Source organism: Anolis carolinensis, unplaced genomic scaffold, assembly GCF_035594765.1.
Source record: "Anolis carolinensis isolate JA03-04 unplaced genomic scaffold, rAnoCar3.1.pri scaffold_7, whole genome shotgun sequence".
In the NCBI taxonomy this organism is placed as follows: domain Eukaryota; kingdom Metazoa; phylum Chordata; class Lepidosauria; order Squamata; family Dactyloidae; genus Anolis; species Anolis carolinensis.
This window is the reverse complement of record NW_026943818.1, coordinates 5,802,757-5,822,686: the sequence shown is the minus strand read 5'-3', so window position 1 is coordinate 5,822,686 and position 19,930 is coordinate 5,802,757. Positions and strand designations below refer to the sequence as shown.

At 42.6% G+C, this 19,930-nt stretch overlaps 1 protein-coding gene across 4 annotated transcripts in view; it reads right to left on the bottom strand.

The window, feature by feature from the left end:
* Nucleotides 1-19,930, bottom strand: part of astn2 (astrotactin 2) — a 615,168-nt gene that overhangs the window by 76,141 nt on the left and 519,097 nt on the right. For all 4 annotated transcript variants that reach the window (XM_062959683.1, XM_062959682.1, XM_062959684.1 and 1 more), the window contains one exon: nucleotides 15,562-15,827. In XM_062959683.1, the coding sequence (XP_062815753.1) occupies nucleotides 15,562-15,827 (266 nt within the window). The remainder of the gene's footprint in view (nucleotides 1-15,561; nucleotides 15,828-19,930) is intronic.

Genomic DNA, 19,930 nt, shown 5'->3' with positions numbered 1-19,930 from the left:
CTCTAGGATTCTATGATTCTATGATTCTAAGGTTAAGGGAGGGGAAGGGAGGGGAGGGGAGGGGAAGGGAAAGGTTAAGGGAGGGGAGGAGAGAGGAAGGGAGGAGAAGGGAGGGAAGGTGAAGGGAAGTGATGGGAGCGGAGGGGAGAGGACAGCAGAGGAGAGGAGAGGAGGGAATGGGGAGATGAAGGGAAGGGAAATGAGGCTAAGAGAAGAGAAGGGAGGCGAGGAGAGGTTGAGGGGAGGGGAGGTGAAGGAGAGGGAGGGAGGGGAGGGAACGGGAAAGGAAAGAAGGAAAGAGAGGTGAAGGGAACGCAAGGGAAGAGAATCTGCGATGCTTCACACTTTTGAGAATAATCTGTACCCAAAGACGCATGTTCATGGTCCCTCGCTACAAATTCTTGACGGCTCTATAAAACCAATGGTTTCCCGAGCTAGTTAGGAAGTTCATTTACTAGCAGCGAGATCCTCATAAAGCCACCCATTTCCCTGCCAAGCAGCCAGACAGACACCAGGCTTGTTGCTCATAAGACGACTGACTGTTTTGGGGGGTGAGATTTGGTCTTTCTGCAATCCTGCACCTTTATGTCCATTGGCACCCACATCAAAAACAAAGCCAACATCGGAGGAGCGAATTAGTTGTTTTTGTCTCATCGCTACCTTGAATGGCTCCATCCAATGGAGTTATACACAGCCGCACCTCCTGGGGTGACAACATGTTTTGTGCACCTCCTGTCGAAAGATGCACAAGGGAGTAGGAGACGTGATTCGTGTCCCATGTTCAGAGCTGGGAGACCTGACTCATATTCATATATATATATATATATATATATATATATATATATATATAACACAGTAGTGACCGCAATTGCCTAATGGGGGCCTCTGGATGCCTGTTCCGAATTACCCTTGATTGACTCTGGAGTCGAAGGGACCTCTCTCAGCCAAGAGTGGACGGGTTTCTACAAAGAGATGGAAAGGATGAGACAAGAGCTGCCGAAAAGGTCTGGAGACAGAAAAGAGGTGGCACGCTGGGAAACGGTTCGGGGAGGGAGGGCGACGGCACCGAAATAGAGAAGTTTAAAAAGAAAACAAGAGGAGAAGCAGAAATAAAAGGATCGCAGGGGAAATGTTTTCAAAGGAAGCTGTCTAATAGTCACTCAGACTGTCTGTCCAACTCCTTACTAACAAAGAGCAGCTGAGCAGGCATATCTCACATTGGTAAATTGGGGAGACCTGCTTTTAGAATCTTCCATGTGAACAGCATGAGCTGCTGAACTGCTGGCCTGAAGGTCGGCAGTTCAGATCCACAGGACGGCGTGAGCTCCCACATTTAGCTCCAGCTTCTGCCAACCTAGCAGTTCGAAAACATGCCGATGTGAGTAGATAAATAGGTACCGCTTTGCCAGGAAAGGCTTAAAGATGCTTCAAGCAGTCATGCTGGTCACAGCTTGGAAATAGAGAAGACGCTGAGAGCTAGAGATGAGCATTGCCTCCAGAGCCGGAAATGAAAGGAGAAGCCTTTGCCTTTGTTCGTGTATGTGTGTCTCATTGTATTGTAACAAGGCATTAAATGTTTGCCTGTATCTGTTTACACTGTTCTGAGTCCCAACGAGAAGAAGGGCAGAATACAAAAAAGTGTTATTATTATTATTATTATTATTATTATTATTAATAATAATAATAAGTTAATAATGGGGCTGAGATGGCCCATAAAGGAGACAAAATAAGGGAAAGAGTAGTGTAGGTGAAAACTAGATTTGTAATCAGCTCTGAGTCCCAATGGGGAGAAGGGAAGAATACAAAAAAGTGTTTATTATTATTATTAATAATAATAATAAATAATGGGCCTAAGCTGTCCCATAAAGGAGACAAAATAAGGGAAAGAGCAGTGTAGATGAAAACTAGATTTGTAATCAGTTCTGAGTCCCAACGGGGAGAAGGGCAGAATACAAATAAGTGTTATTATTATTAATTATTACAAACAAATGTTGTTAATAATAATAATAAGGACAAATAATTATAATGGGCCTGAGCTGGCTCATAAAGGAGACAAAATAAGGGAAAGAGTAGTGAAGGTGAAAACTAGATTTGTAATCAGCTCCAGGTCCCAACAGGGAGAAGGGCAGAATACAAAAAATTGTTATCATTAAATAATAATAATAATAATAATAATAATAATAATAATAATAATAATAATAATAATAATTAATTGGCCTCAGCTGTCCCATAAAGGAGACAAAATAAGGGAAAGAGTAGTGTAGGTGAAAACTAGATTTGTAATCAGCTCTGAGTCCCAACGAGGAGAAGGGCAGAATACAAAAAAGTGTTTATTATTATTTACCTGGCTCTTTACCAGAGCTTTTAATCTATGTTAATTTTATCAATATTTGTATGTATGTATTTTTATCCTTTACTATTATATCTTGTAAATCGCCTAGAGCATCTTGGATGGAGGGCGATTAATAAGTAATTAAATGATGATGATGATGATGATTAATAATAATAATAATAATAATAATAATAATAATAATAATAATAATAATAATAAATAATGGGCCTAAGCTGTCCCATAAAGGAGACAAAATAAGGGAAAGAGCAGTGTAGATGAAAACTAGATTTGTAATCAGTTCTGAGTCCCAACGGGGAGAAGGGCAGAATACAAATAAGTGTTATTATTAATTATTAATAATAATAATAATAATAATAATAATAATAATAATAAAATTAATGATAAAGGGCCTGAGCTGGCCCATAAAGGAGACAAAATAAGGGAAAGAGCAGTGTAGATGAAAACTAGATTTGGGAAAAGATGGGATATATATACATCCCAGGGATAAGCGCAACAGAGTTCTTGCAACCCTGGAGAAGGATAGGAGTGGTAGCCTCCATGACAGTCCCTTCCGTTTGAAGGTCCTGCTATTTAATGCCAGATCCGTCAATGGTAAATCAGCTATCATCCAGGATTTGATCCTGGATGAAGCGGCGGATCTGGCTTGCATCACCGAGACCTGGTTGGATGAGCCCGGCGGGGTAAATCTCGCCCAGCTGTGTCCTCCAGGTTTCGGGGTGCAACAGCAGGCCAGAGCCGGGGGGCGGGGAGGTGGGGTTGCAGTGGTCTTTCGGCAGACAATCTCCCTGGTCAGGTGCGCCATCCCGCAATCTGCAGGTTTTGAGTGTGTCCATCTTAAGGTGGGTACCCGGGACAGTTTGGGGATTCTGCTGGTGTACCGTCCACCCCGCGACACGGCAGTCTCCCTGCCCAAGCTGGCAGAGGTGATCTCTGGTGCGGCGTTGGTCTCTCAGCGGCTGGTAGTGCTGGGGGACTTTAACATTCATGCCGAGGCCACATTAACTGGTGCAGCTGAAGACTTCATGGCCGCCATGACGACCATGGGACTGTCCCAAGTGATATCTGCTCCCACTCATCAAGCTGGACACACACTTGACCTGGTTTTTGTTGCGGCAGATGGTGAGGTCGGAGTGGAAGAGCAAAATATTCTTCCGTTGTCATGGTCCGATCACCACCTGATCAGTTTAAGACTCACTGTGACCTCAAACCTCCGCAGGGGTGGTGGACCCATTAAGATGGTCCGCCCCAGGAGACTGATGGATCCAGATGGATTCTTGAGGTCTCTTGGGGATCTTCCTGTCATGGAGGCTGACGATCCTGTCGATGCCTTGGTAGATCGCTACAATAGCGAGATGTCCAGGGCAATTGACATGATCGCCCCCGAACGTCCCCTCTCATTGCGAAGAGTCACTTCGGCTCCCTGGTTCACGGAGGAGCTGGCAGTGATGAAACGCTCGAGGAGGGGACTAGAGTGCCACTGGCGGAAAACTTGTAGCGTTTCTGACCGAGCACGGGCTAGAGCCGCTATTAGGGCCTACTCCGCGGCTTTGCGGGCAGCCAGGAAGACCTTCACGACTGCCCGCATAGCGTCTGCAACTAACAGACCATCGGAGTTGTTTCGGGTCGTCGGGGAGCTCCTTCACCCTCCTGAGGGGGGAGGGGCACCCGAAGACTCGGCAACTCGGTGCAGCGAGTTCGCGCACCACTTTGCAGACAAAGTCGCTCAGACTCGCTTCGACTTGGATGCTAGTTTTGTTGCAATGCCAAAAGAGGTAACTGAGGCACCTGTCTGTTCGAACTTGTGGGATTCGTTTCAGCTTGTTCACTCGGATGACGTGGACAGGATCCTTGGGGCGGTGAGAGCGACCACTTGCTCTGCAGACCCTTGCCCCTCGTGGCTAATTAAATTGGCCAGAGGAGGGTTGGTAGAGTGGTTTGTGATTATAATTAATGCCTCTTTGGATCAAGGCAAATTTCCATCTGTCCTCAAACAGGCCATAGTGAGGCCTATATTGAAGAAGGCCTCCCTTGATTCGGCCATTCTAAACAACTACAGACCAATCTCGAACCTCCCTTTCTTGGGCAAGGTCCTGGAGCGGGTGGTTGCCTCGCAGCTCCAGGGTTTCCTGGATGACACCGATTTTCTGGACCCATCACAGTCTGGCTTTAGACCTGGGCACAGTACTGAGACGGCTTTGGTCGCCTTGGTGGATGACCTCCGCAGGGAGCTGGACAGGGGGAGTGTGACCCTGCTGGTTCTCTTGGACATCTCAGCGGCTTTCGATACCATCGACCATGGTATCCTTCTGGGACGGCTCTCCGGGATGGGCCTTGGGGGCATGGCTCTGTCGTGGCTTCAGTCCTTCCTGGAGGGCCGTTCCCAGTTGGTGAAGCTGGGGGACACCTGCTCGGACCCCTGGCCTTTGACCTGTGGGGTCCCGCAAGGTTCCATTCTGTCCCCCATGCTTTTTAACATCTACATGAAACCGCTGGGAGAGGTCATCCGGAGTTTTGGAGTTCGGTGCCATCTCTACGCAGATGACACTCAACTCTACTACTCCTTTCCACCGAACTCCAATGAAGCCCCCCAGATACTGAACCAGTGCTTGGCAGCTGTGATGGGCTGGATGAGGGCGAATAAGCTGAAGCTTAATCCCGACAAGACAGAGGTCCTCCAGGTCAGTCGTATGTCCGATCGGGGTATTGGGTGGCTACCTGTGCTTGACGGGGTCGCACTCCCCCTGAAGGCGCAGGTCCGCAGTTTGGGGGCCCTCCTGGACTCAGCACTGACGCTTGATGCTCAGGTGTCGGCGGTGGCCGGGAGGGCCTTTGCACAATTAAAACTTGTGCGCCAACTGCGACCTTACCTCGTGAAGTCTGATCTGGCCACGGTGGTCCATGCCTTAGTTACCTCTAGACTGGACTATTGCAATGCACTCTACGTGGGGCTGCCCTTGAAGACGGCCCGGAAACTCCAACTAGTTCAACGTTCGGCAGCCTTGCTTCTAACTGGAGCAAATTATAGGGAGCGGTCAACCCTCCTGCTTAAGGAGCTCCACTGGCTGCCGTTCACCTTCCGGACCCAATTCAAGGTGCAAGTGATCACCTACAAAGCCCTGAACGGTTTGGGACCCTCCTACCTTAGTGATCGCCTCTCCCCCTACGAACCTGCACGATCTCTTCGTTCGTCGGGGGAGGCCCTCCTCTCGCTCCCACCTCCGTCACAAGCGCGGTTGGTGGGGACGAGAGAGAGGGCCTTCTCCGTGGTGGCCCCCCGGCTCTGGAACTCGCTCCCCAGGGAAATCAGGCAAGCCTCCACCCTGGTAGCATTCAGAAAGAACTTGAAAACCTGGCTCTTTACTCAAGCCTTTAGATAAAGATTGCTAATCCAGAAGCAATCTGTATCTGTGACCATTCTTGTACCGGTTTGCACCTTTTACCTTTGTCAACTCGATATAGACACAGGGTCTATTCCCATCCCAATTTGCACTTCCAGAATTTGCAGCACTTTATCAGTCACCTTGTGTTTACAATATTTATATGGTGCACCTTACCCAGTCTACTTTTACAATCTCTCAGTTTTAATCCATGTTTTTATTAGTTCTTGTTTTTTATTGGCTAATGTTTTATTTTATTTAATTTATTTTTTTATTTTTTATTGTGCAAGTTGTTGTCTATTGTTGTGTTTTATACTGCTAATGTTTTTATTCGGGCTTGGCCCCATGTAAGCCGCCCTGAGTCCCCTCCGGGGAGATAGAGGCGGGGTATAAAAATAAAGTTATTATTATTATTATTATTATCAGTATCATAACATTGCCATTAATGCAATTACCTTTCATCTCACTTGGGAGTGTCATGACAAGTCAGTAGGAAACCCAATACAGCCTCTCCTTTCTGTTATTATCCTCCACCCCTTCCCAATGGACAAAGGTCCAGCCAAGAGGTCTTCTTTTTCCCTAATTTCTCTGCTGAAGGATCAGGACGTATGTTCGGAATCAAAGAAAGGTGGACACGGAAGGGAAGATGTTCTTGCTTGCCTTAGCAGGGATATAGCCAGGAAGAAAGAGGCTCATACTTGCGTGATGGAGACAAGCCACTTTGCCTCTGGGTTTGTCCATCGGTCTGCTTAGCAGATGCAGGGTGGAGAAGAAATGTGAATTATTCAAAATCTGTCTTATACAGAAACTTTGAGAATTGGCAGGACATAGTAATTAACAGAGGGGTTCCATATGCACATACGAGCTGGAGAGGAGAGTGGGGATGGACTCTGGAAGGATATGCATTTCCTTGCTTAACAAGCAGGCATTGCTGGCTCCCATGTTGCATGCGTGTTGTTCGTTCGTCTACTCAAAAAAATTATATTGCTGCAATAAATAAAGCTTTGGGTAACAAAGAGTGGCTGGTCTTTGGCCTCCATTCAGAGACACAAAAAAATATGATTCCAGAGTTTACCATCTATAATTGGAAAAGGGTGTCTTCAGTATCGAGCTCTGGATAGTGGATCGTGGGGTTCAATTTGGAGTCTTGGGATCAACAGTTCTGCAAGGTATTCAGAAATCTATCCCAGAAAATGTTAGTGATTCACAAGTTACAAGCCAAGAGTTCCACAGATGTTAACGTATTTGATGCCAATATCAGTGTCGTTCCCTATTCTCGATGACAAGTCAATGGGACCAGAAAGGGTTCGGTGGCATTGTATCTTCTGAGATAGGGCAAAGGAGGAATCTTCTGAGAAACAGCAGGACAGGGACTGAATGATGGGAAGAGGAGGGAAGAAAAGGGAAATGGTAGGGCCATTGCATGGAGATGTGAAAAGCTACAAGGGGACAAGGAACAGGCATCGCTACTCAACACCTTCTTTGCTTCAGTCTTCTCTCAAAAGAGAAATGATGAACCAGGGAAAATGGAACAAGTGATGGAGATGGGGAAATGCAGAACAGAATAGGTAAAGAGGTAGTGCAGGAATATCTGGTTAGTCTAAATCGGTGGTTCCCAACCTTATTTTGACCAGGGGCAACTTGATCAGGATCCACTTTGACCAGGGACCCCTTTGACTAGAGACCCATTGACCAGGGACCACTGTGACCAGGGACCCCCCTTGACTAGGGACCACTCTCCAACCTTAGTACCAAAAGGGTTACGAATCAGTTTTTGGTCAACTTCAGATCCGGTTTGGTTACCTGGGGTGCTGATTCAGAAAATTGCATTGGATAGACCACATCAGCTCTCGTCACCATCTGCTCACCCACAGAAACCATATTTAATCATCTAGAGCTGATGTGGTCTATCCAATGCAATTTTTTGAATCGGCCCCCCAAATAAGAAAACCAAATCTAAAGTCCTGGAGTTATTGGGGGGGGGGGGGGGGCTGATTCAGAAAATTGCATCAGATAGACCACATCAGCTCTAGATTATTAAATATGTTTTTCTGTGGGTAAGTAGATGCTGCTGCTGGATGGTATGTGTTTTGAATCAGAAACTAGAGCTGATGTGGTCTATCCAGTGCAATTTTCTGAATCAGCACCCCAAATAACTCCAGGAAAACGTCAGTTCCCCATCCTTTAAATTGCACTGGATAGACCACATCAGTTCTAGATTATTAAATATGTTTTTCTGTGGGTCAGTAGATGCTGCTGCTGGATGTTATGTGTTTTGAATCAGAAACTAGAGCTGATGTGGTCTATCCAGTGCAATTTTCTAAATCAGCACCCCAAATAACTCCAAGAAATGGTCAGTTCTCCATCCTTTAAATTGCACTGGATAGACCACATCAGCTCTAGATTATTAAATATGTTTTTCTGTGGGTAAGTAGATGCTGCTGCTGGATGGTATGTGTTTTGAATCAGAAACTAGAGCTGATGTGGTCTATCCAGTGCAATTTTCCGAATCAGCACCCCAAATAACTCCAGGAAAAAGTCAGTTCTCCATCCTTTAAATTGCATTGGATAGACCACATCAGCTCTAGATTATTAAATATGGTTTTCTATGGGTGAGCGGGTAGATGGCAACTACTGGATGGCATATGTTCTGTATCAGAAACTAGAGCTGATGTGGTGTATCTAGTGCAATTTTCTGAATCAACACCCCAAATAACCCCAGGAAAAAGTCAGTTCTCCATCCTTTAAATTGCACTGGATAGACCACATCAGCTCTAGATTATTAAATATGTTTTTTCTGTGGGTAAGTACAGTAGAGTCTCACTTATCCAACATAAACAGGCTGGAGGAACATTGGATAAGCGAATATCTTGGATAATAAGGAGGGATTAAGGAAAAGCCTATTACACATCAAATTAGGTTATGATTTTACAAATTAAGCACCAAAACATCATGTTTAACAATAAATTTGACAGAAAAAGTAGTTCAATACCCAGTAATGCTACGTAGTAATTACTGTATTTACGAATTTAGCACCAAAATATCACGATGTATTGAAAACATTGACTACAAAAATGTGTTGGATAATCCAGAACGTTGGATAAGTGAGACTCTACTGTAGATGCTGCTGCTGGATGGTATGTGTTTTGAATCAGAAACTAGAGCTGATGTGGTCTATCCAGTGCAATTTTCCGAATCAGCACCCCAAAGGACTCCAGGAAAAAGTCAGTTCTCCATCCTTTAAATTGCATTGGATAGACCACATCAGCTCTAGATTATTAAATATATTTTTCTGTGGGTAAGTAGATGCTGCTGCTGGATGGTATGTGTTTTGAATCAGAAACTAGAGCTGATGTGGTCTATCCAGTGCAATTTTCTGAATCAGCACCCCAAATAACTCCAAGAAAAAGTTGGTTCCCCATCCTTTAAATTGCACTGGATAGACCACATCAGCTCTAGATTATTAAATATGTTTTTCTGTGGGTCAGTAGATGCTGCTGCTGGATGGTATGTGTTTTGCATCAGAAACTAGAGCTGATGTGGTCTATCCTGTGCAATTTTCCGAATCAGCACCCCAAATAACACCAGGAAAAAGTCAGTTCTCCATCCTTTAAATTGCATTGGATAGACCACATCAGCTCTAGATGATTAAATATGGTTTTCTGTGGGGCACGTCAAATAACTTCAAGAAAAAGTCAGTTCCCCATCCTTTAAATTGCACTGGATAGACCACATCAGTTCTAGATTATTAAATATGTTTTTCTGTGGGTAAGTAGATGCTGCTGCTGGATGGTATGTGTTTTGAATCAGAAACTAGAGCTGATGCGGTCTATCCAGTGCAATTTTCTGAATCAGCACCCCAAATAACACCAGGAACAGGACTAAAAATGAAGACTCAAATTTATAGATTCCTAGGAAAAATATATGATACACAGCAGCATATAGGAATTGTGTGATCGTGGAGAGGGAGGAGGAATAGCAGGCGCCCATCTGGGGATTTTCCATCCCCACATAAAGTTTTCTGAATGCATTTCTCCACAGGCACCCATCCAAAAGGGTTCTGGTGAAGGAAAACATGATGTCAGAAGAGGCCCTTGACTACCTCAAGACCCAGGTTGGTGCCTCCCGTTACAGACACACATACATACAAACAAACATATATCCCGTTGTTGCCAGTGATCTTTTGCCAAAGCCTCTCCTCTCGGCAGAGGGTGCGGCTGGGATGCTTCTGCGGGGACCGATCCGTCAGGGTTTGTCAGACGGTTTATTCTAGGAGCTGGCGTCCACACAAGGACCCAGAACAGCTCACGGGGCGGCTTTGCCAGAAGAGAGACGTAGTATCACCCTCCCCGGCAAATCGACTTCCCAGGCCAATCCTCACACCACTTTTCCTAGAAGCAATGGAAACCCTTAACTCTGCATTAGCCTGCCGAGAAGGAAACAGGAACACTATCTGGCAAATCAAAGAGTGTATGATCAAATGGGCAGCGAATATTGGACACCCAATAAAATTAGAAAAATGGGAAAAGCTTTGGAATCAGAGAATCAAATACACATATGCATTCGATTCGACTTAAGTATAAAATGACTAGCTGTGCCCTGCCACGCGTTGCTGTGGCCAATTGGAATTGCAGTGAATAGCCTCGCTGCTTCAAAGCCTGGCCGTTTTCTACATAGGGTATCCTTGCTAGGCTAGGTTGAATGAGATGGAGTAGCCTCATGGTTTCCAAAGTCTGGCTTTGAAGCTGCAAGGCTGTTCAGTGTTAATCACGGTGGGCCACAAAGGGGTTGATATATGTGTGGAATAACGTGCAGTGCGGTAGAAAGAACTGTTGTCTGGTTGAGGCAGGTCTTGCCATGGATCTCCTTTTTTTTTCGTGTCAGGAGCAACCGGAGTTGCTTCTGGAGTGAGAGAATTGGCCGTCTGCAAGGACGTTGCCCAGGGGACGCCCGGATGTTTTGATGTTTTTACCATCCTTGTGGGAGGTTTCTCTCATGTCCCCGCATGGAGCTGGAGCTGACAGAGGGAGCTCATCCACACTCTCCCCAGGTGGGATTCGAACCTGGCAGCTTTCAGGTCAGCAACCCAACCTTCAAGTCACTTAGTCCACTACGCCATCTGGGGGCTCCATGGATCTCCTTGATTAGCATTGAATAGGCCTGCAGCTTCAAGGTCTGCCTGGTTAGTACTTGGAAGAATCCTTTACTGGGACGTGTTAGCTGGGTGTGATTATTTAAATTGTTTAGCATTGAATGGTCTTGTAGCTTCCAAGCCTTGCTGCTTCCTGCGTGAGGGAATCCTTTGTTGGGAGGTGTTAGCTGGGCCTGGTTGTTTCCTGTGTGGAATTTCCCTGTGTTCTGAGTGTTGTTGTTTATTTAGTGTCCTGATTTTAGAGGTTATTTTGTTGTGTATTGTTATTAGAGCACAGTAATTATTATACATTATATTGATAATGTGATATGATTTGCCTGGAACAGGATTATATGAGGCCCCTTCTACACAATGGTTTGAAATTCACACTGAAGTGGTGTTTTTTGTTTGTTTGTTTGTTTTTGTTTTTGCTGTGGCCTAGGAGGCAGCCGTGCTTTGAAGCTGCAAGGTTGTTTAGTGTCAATCAAGGTGGGTCACAAAGGGGTGCATTCCGGTTTTTGGGGGGTTTTTTGGCCCCATGGAGGTTTGGGATGTGTAGTTTGTTTGCAAGAACGTAGAGACATGGATGAGGGGTTGTGTTGTCAATTTTCTAGGTTGGGGGGCCTTTAGTTTTGTTGTTTTGCCTGGTGGAGCGATGCCATTCTCCTTTTATATATATAGACTAGCTGTGCACGGCCACGCGTTGCTGTGTCTTAGTCTGGTGGTGTTGGTCAGTCTACATTAGGTTGTATTTATGCTGTGACCTCCACCTTCTTTATACTCACATTAGTAGTAGTATTTGAAGTCTGTTACCTTCTTCAATTTTTGTGTTGATTGATAATTGCTTGAGATCCCTGTTGTCTTTGGTTTGTTGTTAGTTGTAATGTCTGATTCTGCTGAGTGCGGTTTATATTTTTATTGTGGTACAATAGTCTTTTTTTTGTTTTGTCTGTGTAGGTGTTTATTATTGTTGTTGTAGTGGTCATGAAGGTTGGATAAGTTAGATGCTACTGTATTGTTTTTTGGAGGCCCAGTGTAGCACTGACTGGCCTCTCAGCCTCAGTGCCTGGCTGTTTCTTGCCTGTGATGGTGTTGATTCTTATTGTTGTTGTTGTTGTTGTCATTGTTATTATTGTAATTGGTTTTTTGGAGGCCAAAAAAGTAGGGATTGGGGAGGGGGATGAGTTGTGTTGTCAAATATTGTATTTGTTATAGTCACAATGCGTTGTTGTGAGTTTTGTGGGTCCGGATTGTGGTTTTGTGGTGTGGTTGTGTTGTTACAACCTGGAGGGAAGGCTTTTGTGTTGTGTTGCCAAGTTTCGTATTTCTGGGGCGTTTAGTTGTGTGCCAAGTTTTGTATTTCTGGGGCGTTTAGTTGTGTTGTTATAGTCACGATGCACTGTTGTGAGTTTTGTGGGTCCGGATTGTGGTTTTGTGGTGTGGTTGTGTTGTTACAATCAGGAGGGAATGCTTTTGTGTTGTGTTGGCAAGTTTCGTATTTCTGGGGCATTTAGTTGTGTTGTTATAGTCATGATGCGTTGTTGTGAGTTTTGTGGGTCCAGTGTGGTTTTGTGGTGTGGTTGTGTTGTTACAACCGGGAGGCAAGGCTTTTGCATTGTTTTGCCAAGTTTTGTATTTCTGGGGCGTTTAGTTGTGTTGTTATAGTCATGATGCGTTGTTGTGAGTTTTGTGGGTCCAGATTGTGGTTTTGTGTTGTGGTTGTGTTCTTACAACTGGGAGGCAAGGCTTTTGCGTTGTGTTGTCAAATTTTGTATTTCTGGGCGTTTAGTTGTGTTATAGTCACAATGCGTTGTTGTGAGTTTTGTGGGTCCAGATTGTGGTTTTGTGGTGTAGTTGTGTTGTTACAACCGGGAGAAAAGGCTTTTGTGTTGTGTTGTCAAGTTTTGTATTTCTGGGGCGTTTAGTTGTGTGCCAAGTTTCGTATTTCTGAGGCGTTTAGTTGTGTTGTTATAGTCACGATGCATTGTTGTGAGTTTTGTGGGTCCGGATTGTGGTTTCATGGTGTGGTTGTGTTGTTACAACCGGGAGGCAAGGCTTTTGCGTTGTGTTGTCAAGTTTTATATTTCTGGGGCGTTTAGTTGTGTGTGAAGTTTCGTATTTCTGGGGCGTTTAGTTGTGTTGTTATAGTCACGATGCATTGTTGTGAGCTTTGTGGGTCCGGATTGTGGTTTTGTGGTGTGGTTGTGTTGTTACAACCTGGAGGCAAGGCTTTTGCATTGTGTTGTCAAGTTTTATATTTCTGGGGCGTTTAGTTGTGTGCCAAGTTTCGTATTTCTGGGGCGTTTAGTTGCGTTGTTATAGTCACGATGCGTTGTTGTGAGTTTTATGGGTCCGGATAGTGGTTTTGTGGTGTGGCTGTGTTGTTATAACCTGGAGGGAAGGCTTTTGTGTTGTGTTGCCAAGTTTCGTATTTCTGGAGCGTTTAGTTGTGTTGTTATAGTCACGATGCGTTGTTGTGAGTTTTGTGGGTCCTGTGTGTTTTTGTGGTGTTGTTGTGTTGATACAACTGGGAGGCAAGTCTTTTGCATTGTGTTGCCAAGTTTTGTATTTCTGGGGCGTTTAGTTGTGTTGTTATCGCATGATGCGTTGTTGTGAGTTTTGTGGGTCTGGATTGTGGTTTTGTGGTGTGGTTGTGTTGTTATAACCTGGAGGCAAGCCTTTTGCATTGTGTTGCCAAATTTCGTATTTCTGGGATGTTTAGTTTTGTTGTTATAGTCACTGCGCAAACAACTTTATCATTTTATATATATAGATATATAGATGGTATATTACACCACAAAAAATTTCAAAATTTTGCAAAAAAGCCTCCAACAAATGTTGGAAATGTGAACAACAGGTACAGTAGAGTCTCACTTATCCAAGCCTCGCTTATCCAAGGTTCTTATCCAAGAGTAAAATAATACATGTAATAATAATAATAATATATTCAGGAAAATAATACATGTAATAATAAATAGAGTAGAATAATAAATGTAATAATAATAATAAGATCAGAGTGAAATAATAAATGTATTATTATTATTATTATTAATAATAATAAATAGAAAAAATAAATGTAATAGTAGCAACAATAATAGAGTACAATAATAAATGTGATAATAATAGAGTAAAATAATAAATGTAATAATAACAATAATAATAGAGAAAAATAATAAATATATCATATAAGCTGACCCAAATATAAGCTAACCAGGACCCTCACCCGGGTATAAGCCGAGGGGGCTTTTTTAGTCCTGAAAAAAGGGCTGAAAAATTAGGCTTATACTCGAGTATATACAGGAACTGTGAAAAATGTTCTGTTCCTGGTTTGAAAGTGTTATTTCCTGTTTAATTGTGCAGCCGTTACTTTGAAAGTAGCTGTTCTGCTCCAGAAACTTTGTTTTTGTGGCTGCCACAAACTAGGTTGAAACGGTTGAGATTCGGATGAGATATTCATTGAAAAACTATAGCAAAATGCGCTGCAGGATGTCCCGAAGAGTTTAATAAATCGGATGAGATATTCATTGAAAAACTATAGCAAAATGCGCTGCAGGATGTCCCGAAGAGTTTAATAAATCGGATGAGATATTCATTGAAAAACTATAGCAAAATGCGCTGCAGGATGTCCCGAAGAGTTTAATAAATCGGATGAGATATTCATTGAAAAACTATAGCAAAATGCGCTGCAGGATGTCCCGAAGAGTTTAATAAATTGGATGATATTCATTGAAAAACTATAGCAAAATGCGCTGCAGGATGTCCCGAAGAGTTTAATAAATCGGATGAGATATTCATTGAAAAACTATAGCAAAATGCGCTGCAAGATGTCCCGAAGAGTTTAATAAATCGGATGAGATATTCATTGAAAAACTATAGCAAAATGCGCTGCAAGATGTCCCGAAGAGTTTAATAAATCGGATGAGATATTCATTGAAAAACTATAGCAAAATGCGCTGCAGGATGTCCCGAAGAGTTTAATAAATCGGATGAGATTCATTGAAAAACTATAGCAAAATGCGCTGCAGGATGTCCCGAAGAGTTTAATAAATTGGATGAGATATTCATTGAAAAACTATAGCAAAATGCGCTGCAAGATGTCCCGAAGAGTTTAATAAATCGGATGAGATATTCATTGAAAAACTATAGCAAAATGCGCTGCAGGATGTCCCGAAGAGTTTAATAAATCGGATGAGATATTCATTGAAAAACTATAGCAAAATGCGCTGCAAGATGTCCCGAAGAGTTTAATAAATCGGTTGAGATATTCATTGAAAAACTATAGCAAAATGCGCTGCAAGATGTCCCGAAGAGTTTAATAAATCGGATGAGATATTCATTGAAAAACTATAGCAAAATGCGCTGCAAGATGTCCCGAAGAGTTTAATAAATCGGATGAGATATTCATTGAAAAACTATAGCAAAATGCGCTGCAGGATGTCCCGAAGAGTTTAATAAATTGGATGAGATTCATTGAAAAACTATAGCAAAATGTGCTGCAGGATGCCCCGAAGAGTTTAATAAATCGGATGAGATATTCATTGAAAAACTATAGCAAAATGCGCTGCAGGGTGTCCTGAAAAGTTTAATAAACTTTTCCCATGTTTTTTATGATGGAATTAATTAGGAAATGACATTTATAACCCAGGAAAAATAGAATTACATAGTGTAATTGATGTTATTTTTGGTCTTTCTCTACTCACCTCCTGGGTCTCATTGTCCTGGATCAGCGTGTACAACGGGACCACGCGGTTGATTTCCAAGAGCACCGGAGTCGGGCTGAGCTGCTCTTTGCCCGGCCGGCGGCACAGGTGGCACGTCGAAGGGCACCGTCCTTTTTCTTCGCAGCGGATCTCCACTCCGGTGATCAACTGGTCATCGGAAAGCATCTGAGCGGTCAGGAGGCCCGAGAGGTAGGTGATGAACGGCATGGACTTCAGCTCCTTCTTGTTCCCAAGTTCAGTTGTTTCTAGTTTGGAAAGAGAGAAAGAGAAATAAAATAATAAAGGTGAAAATGATAAAAAGGAGGAACCTATTAAACAACCAAGTGGGACTTTGCAGTGGTTCTCAACCTTTCTAATGCCGCGACCCCTTAATACAGTTCCTTGTGTTGTGGTGACCCCCAACCATAACATTATTTTCGTTGCTACTTCATAACTATCTTTTTGCTACTGTTATGAATCATAATGTAAATATTTTGATATGTAGGATGTACCGTATATACTCAAGTATAAGCCAACCCGAATATAAGCCGAGGCAGCTAATTTTACCACAAAAAAAACTGTGAAAATATTGACTCCAGTATAAGCCGAGGCTGGTAAATTTCAGAAATAAAAATAGATATAGTAGAGTCTCACTTATCCAAAACTCACTTATCCAATGTTCTGGATTATCCAACGCATTTTTGTAGTCAATGTTTTCAAAACATTGTGATACAGTAGAGTCTCACTTATCCAAGCTAAACGGGCTGGCAGAAGCTTGGATAAGCGAATATCTTGGATAATAAGGAGGGATTAAGGAAAAGCCTATTAAACATCAAATTAGGTTATGATTTTACAAATTAAGCACCAAAACATCATGTTATACAACAATTTTGACAGAAAAAGTAATTCAATATGCAGTAATGTTATGTTGTAATTACTGTATTTATGAATTTAGCACCAAAATATCACAATATATTGAAAACATTGACTACAAAAATGGTTTGGATAATCCAAAGTCTTGGATAAGTGAGACTCTACTGTATTTTGGTGCTAAATTCGTCAATACAGTAATTACTACATAGCATTAGTAGTGTATTGAACTACTTTTTCTGTCAAATTTGTTTTATAACATGATGTTTTGGTGCTTAATTTGTAAAATCATAACCTAATTTAATGTTTAATAGGCTTTTCCTTAATCCCTCCTTATTATCCAACATATTATCCAACGTTCTGCTGGCCCGTTTATGTTGGATAAGTGAGACTCTACTGTACCAATAAAATTACATTAATCGAGGCATCGGTAGGTTAACTGTTTTTGAATATTTACATCAAGCTCTAATTTAAGAAAAGATTGTCCAACTCTGATTAAATCATTATTTTCATGTGCTTATGTGTCCTTTTAATAATAATGGAGTAAAATAATACATATAATAATAATAATAAATATAGGAAAATAATACATGTAGTAATAAATACAGTAAAATAATAAATACAATAATAATAATAAGATCAGAGTGAAATAATAAATGTATTATTAATAATAATAAATATAGAGTAAAATAAATGTAATTGTAGCAACAATAATAGAGAAAAATAATAAATATAATAATATCAATAATAATAGAGAAAAATAATAAATGTTCCATATATTCTCGAATATAAGGTGACCCAAATATAAGCCAACCAGGACCCTCACCCGAGTATAAGCCGAGGGGGGGCTTTTCAGTCATTAAAAAAGGGCTGAAAAACTAGGCTTATACTCGAGTATATACAGTATTTTTGTTCACTGGACCAAATTTGGCACACAAATATCCGATACGCCCAAATTTGAATACTGGTAGGGTTGGAGGATAATTATTTTGTCATTTGGGATTTATAGTTCACCTATAATCAAAGAGCATTCTGAACCCCACCAATGATGGATTTGAACCTAACTTGGCTCACAGAACTCCCACGACCAACAAAAAATACTGGATGGGTTTGCTGAGCATTTAACTTGAGTTTGGGAGTTGTAGTTCACCTATATCCAGAGAGCACTGTGGACTCAAACAATGATGGATCTGGACCAAACTTGGCACAAATACTCAATATGTCCAAATGTGAACACTGGTGGTTTTTGGGGGAAAATAGACCTTGACATTCCGGGATATGTAGTTCACCTACAATCAAAGTGCCCCTTGAACCGCACCAACGATAGAATTATCTTCTTATGCCAGATTATCTGGTAGTGTAGATTCATATAACTCAGTGTAGACTCATATAATTCATCTATCTATATATATAAATGAGTGATGGCATCACGGTGACTCACAAAACAACAAAACTACAGGCCCCCCAACGTCGAAATTTGACAACACAACCCATCATCCACGCCTCTAGGTTGATACAACAAAAAGAAAAGAAAAATAAAGTCCTAATTAGTGGGAGAGCAATAATTGTTTTTATCCAATTGCTGCCAGTTTAGAGGGCTAATCTCTGCCCACTTGGTCTCCTAGCAAACAACTCAGCCAAGGGGCAGCCAGGGTTCAGTTAGGGGACAGGCAGATTTAGGCCTCACTTAGGCTTGTTCCACAGATTATCTAATTTGCACTGGATTACATGGCAGTGTAGACTCAAGGCCCTTCCACCATACTTCGCCACAGCAACGCGTGGCCGGGCACAGCTAGTATTACCTATAGTATGGAAGAACACAGTATAATATATCTTTGGCATTTTAATCTGGTTTCTATAAGTCTCTGCTGCCCTCTAGTGGCTTTATTGAGCAATGGCTGGAATAATACAAAACAATGCATTTCCCCAAAGTAGTTTCAGGTTAATGTATTGTCAAAGGGTTGTCGAAGGCTTTCATGGCCGGGATCACAGGGTTGTTGTATGTCTTTCGGGCTGTGTGGCCATGTTCCAGAAGCATTCTCTCCTGACGTTTCGCCCACATCTATGGCAGGCATCCTCAGAGGTTGTGAGGTATGGAGAAAACTAAGCAAAGAGGTTAATATATATCTGTGGAAAGTCTAGGGTGAGAGAGGTCAGTGTGAATGTGTAGTTAATCACTTAAATTAGCATTGAAAAGCTTATCTGCTGTCTTCTTCCTGCCTCTGGGGCATCCTTTGTTTAGAGTCGTTAACTGCCCTTGGTTGATTCATGTCTGGAAACCCTCTGTTTTCAGAGTATTGCTTTTTATTTACTGTTCTGATTTTTGAGTTTTGTAATACTGGTAGCCAGATTTTGTTCATTTTCATGGTTTCTTCCTTTCTGTTGAAGTTGTCCACATGCTTGTGGATTTCAATGGCTTCTCTGTGTAGTCTGACATGATAGTTGTTAGAATGGTCCAGCATTTTTGTGTTCTCAAATAGTATTCTGTGTCCAGGCTGGTTCATCAAATGCTCTGCTATGGCTGATTTCTCTGGTTGAATTAGTCTGCAGTGCCTTTCATGTTCTTTGACTCTTGTTTGGGCGCTGCGTTTGGTGGTCCCTATGTAGACTTGTCCACAGCTGCATGGTATCCGGTAGACTCCTGCAGAAGAGAGAGGATCCCTCTTGTCCTTCGCTGACCGTAGCATTTGTTGGATTTTCTTCGTGGGTTTGTAGATAGTTTGTAGGTTGTGCTTCTTCATCAGCTTCCCTATGCGGTCAGTAGTTCCCTTGATGTATGGTAAGTACACCTTTCCTCTGGGTGGATCTTTGTCTTGACTCTCATGGCTTGTTCTTGGCCTTGCAGCTCTTCTGATGTCTGTGGTGGAGTATCCATTGGCCTGTAGAGCCCAGTTTAGGTGGTTGAGTTCACCTTGGAGGAGGTGAGGTTCGCAGATTCTTTGTGCACGGTCTGTCAGGGCTTTGATTGTGCTCCTTTTTTGACTTGGGTGATGGTTGGAGTTTTTATGAAGGTATCTATCTGTGTGTGTAGGTTTTCTGTAAACTGTGTGGCCCAATTGTTGATTGGGTTTGCGGATGACCAGAACATCTAGAAATGGCAGTTTTCCTTCCTTTTCTTTTTCCATGGTGAATTGGATGTTTGGGTGGATGCTGTTAAGATGGTCCAGGAACTTGCTGAGTTCTTCCTCTCCATGGCTCCAAATCGTGAAGGTGTCATCTACGTATCTGAACCAAACAGTTGGCTTTTTTGGTGCTGTTTCTAGGGCCTGTTTTTCAAAGTATTCCATATAGAAATTTGCTACTACTGGGCTGAGAGGGCTCCCCATGGCCACTCCATCCTTCTGTTCATAGAATCCAGTGTCCCACTGAAAGTAGCTAGTGGTGAGGCAATGGTGAAACAGGGCTGTGATGTCTTCTGGGAAGTTTTGTTTGATTAGTGTGAGGGTGTCAGCTACTGGGACTTTGAAAATCCAACAAATGCTACGGTCAGCGAAGGACA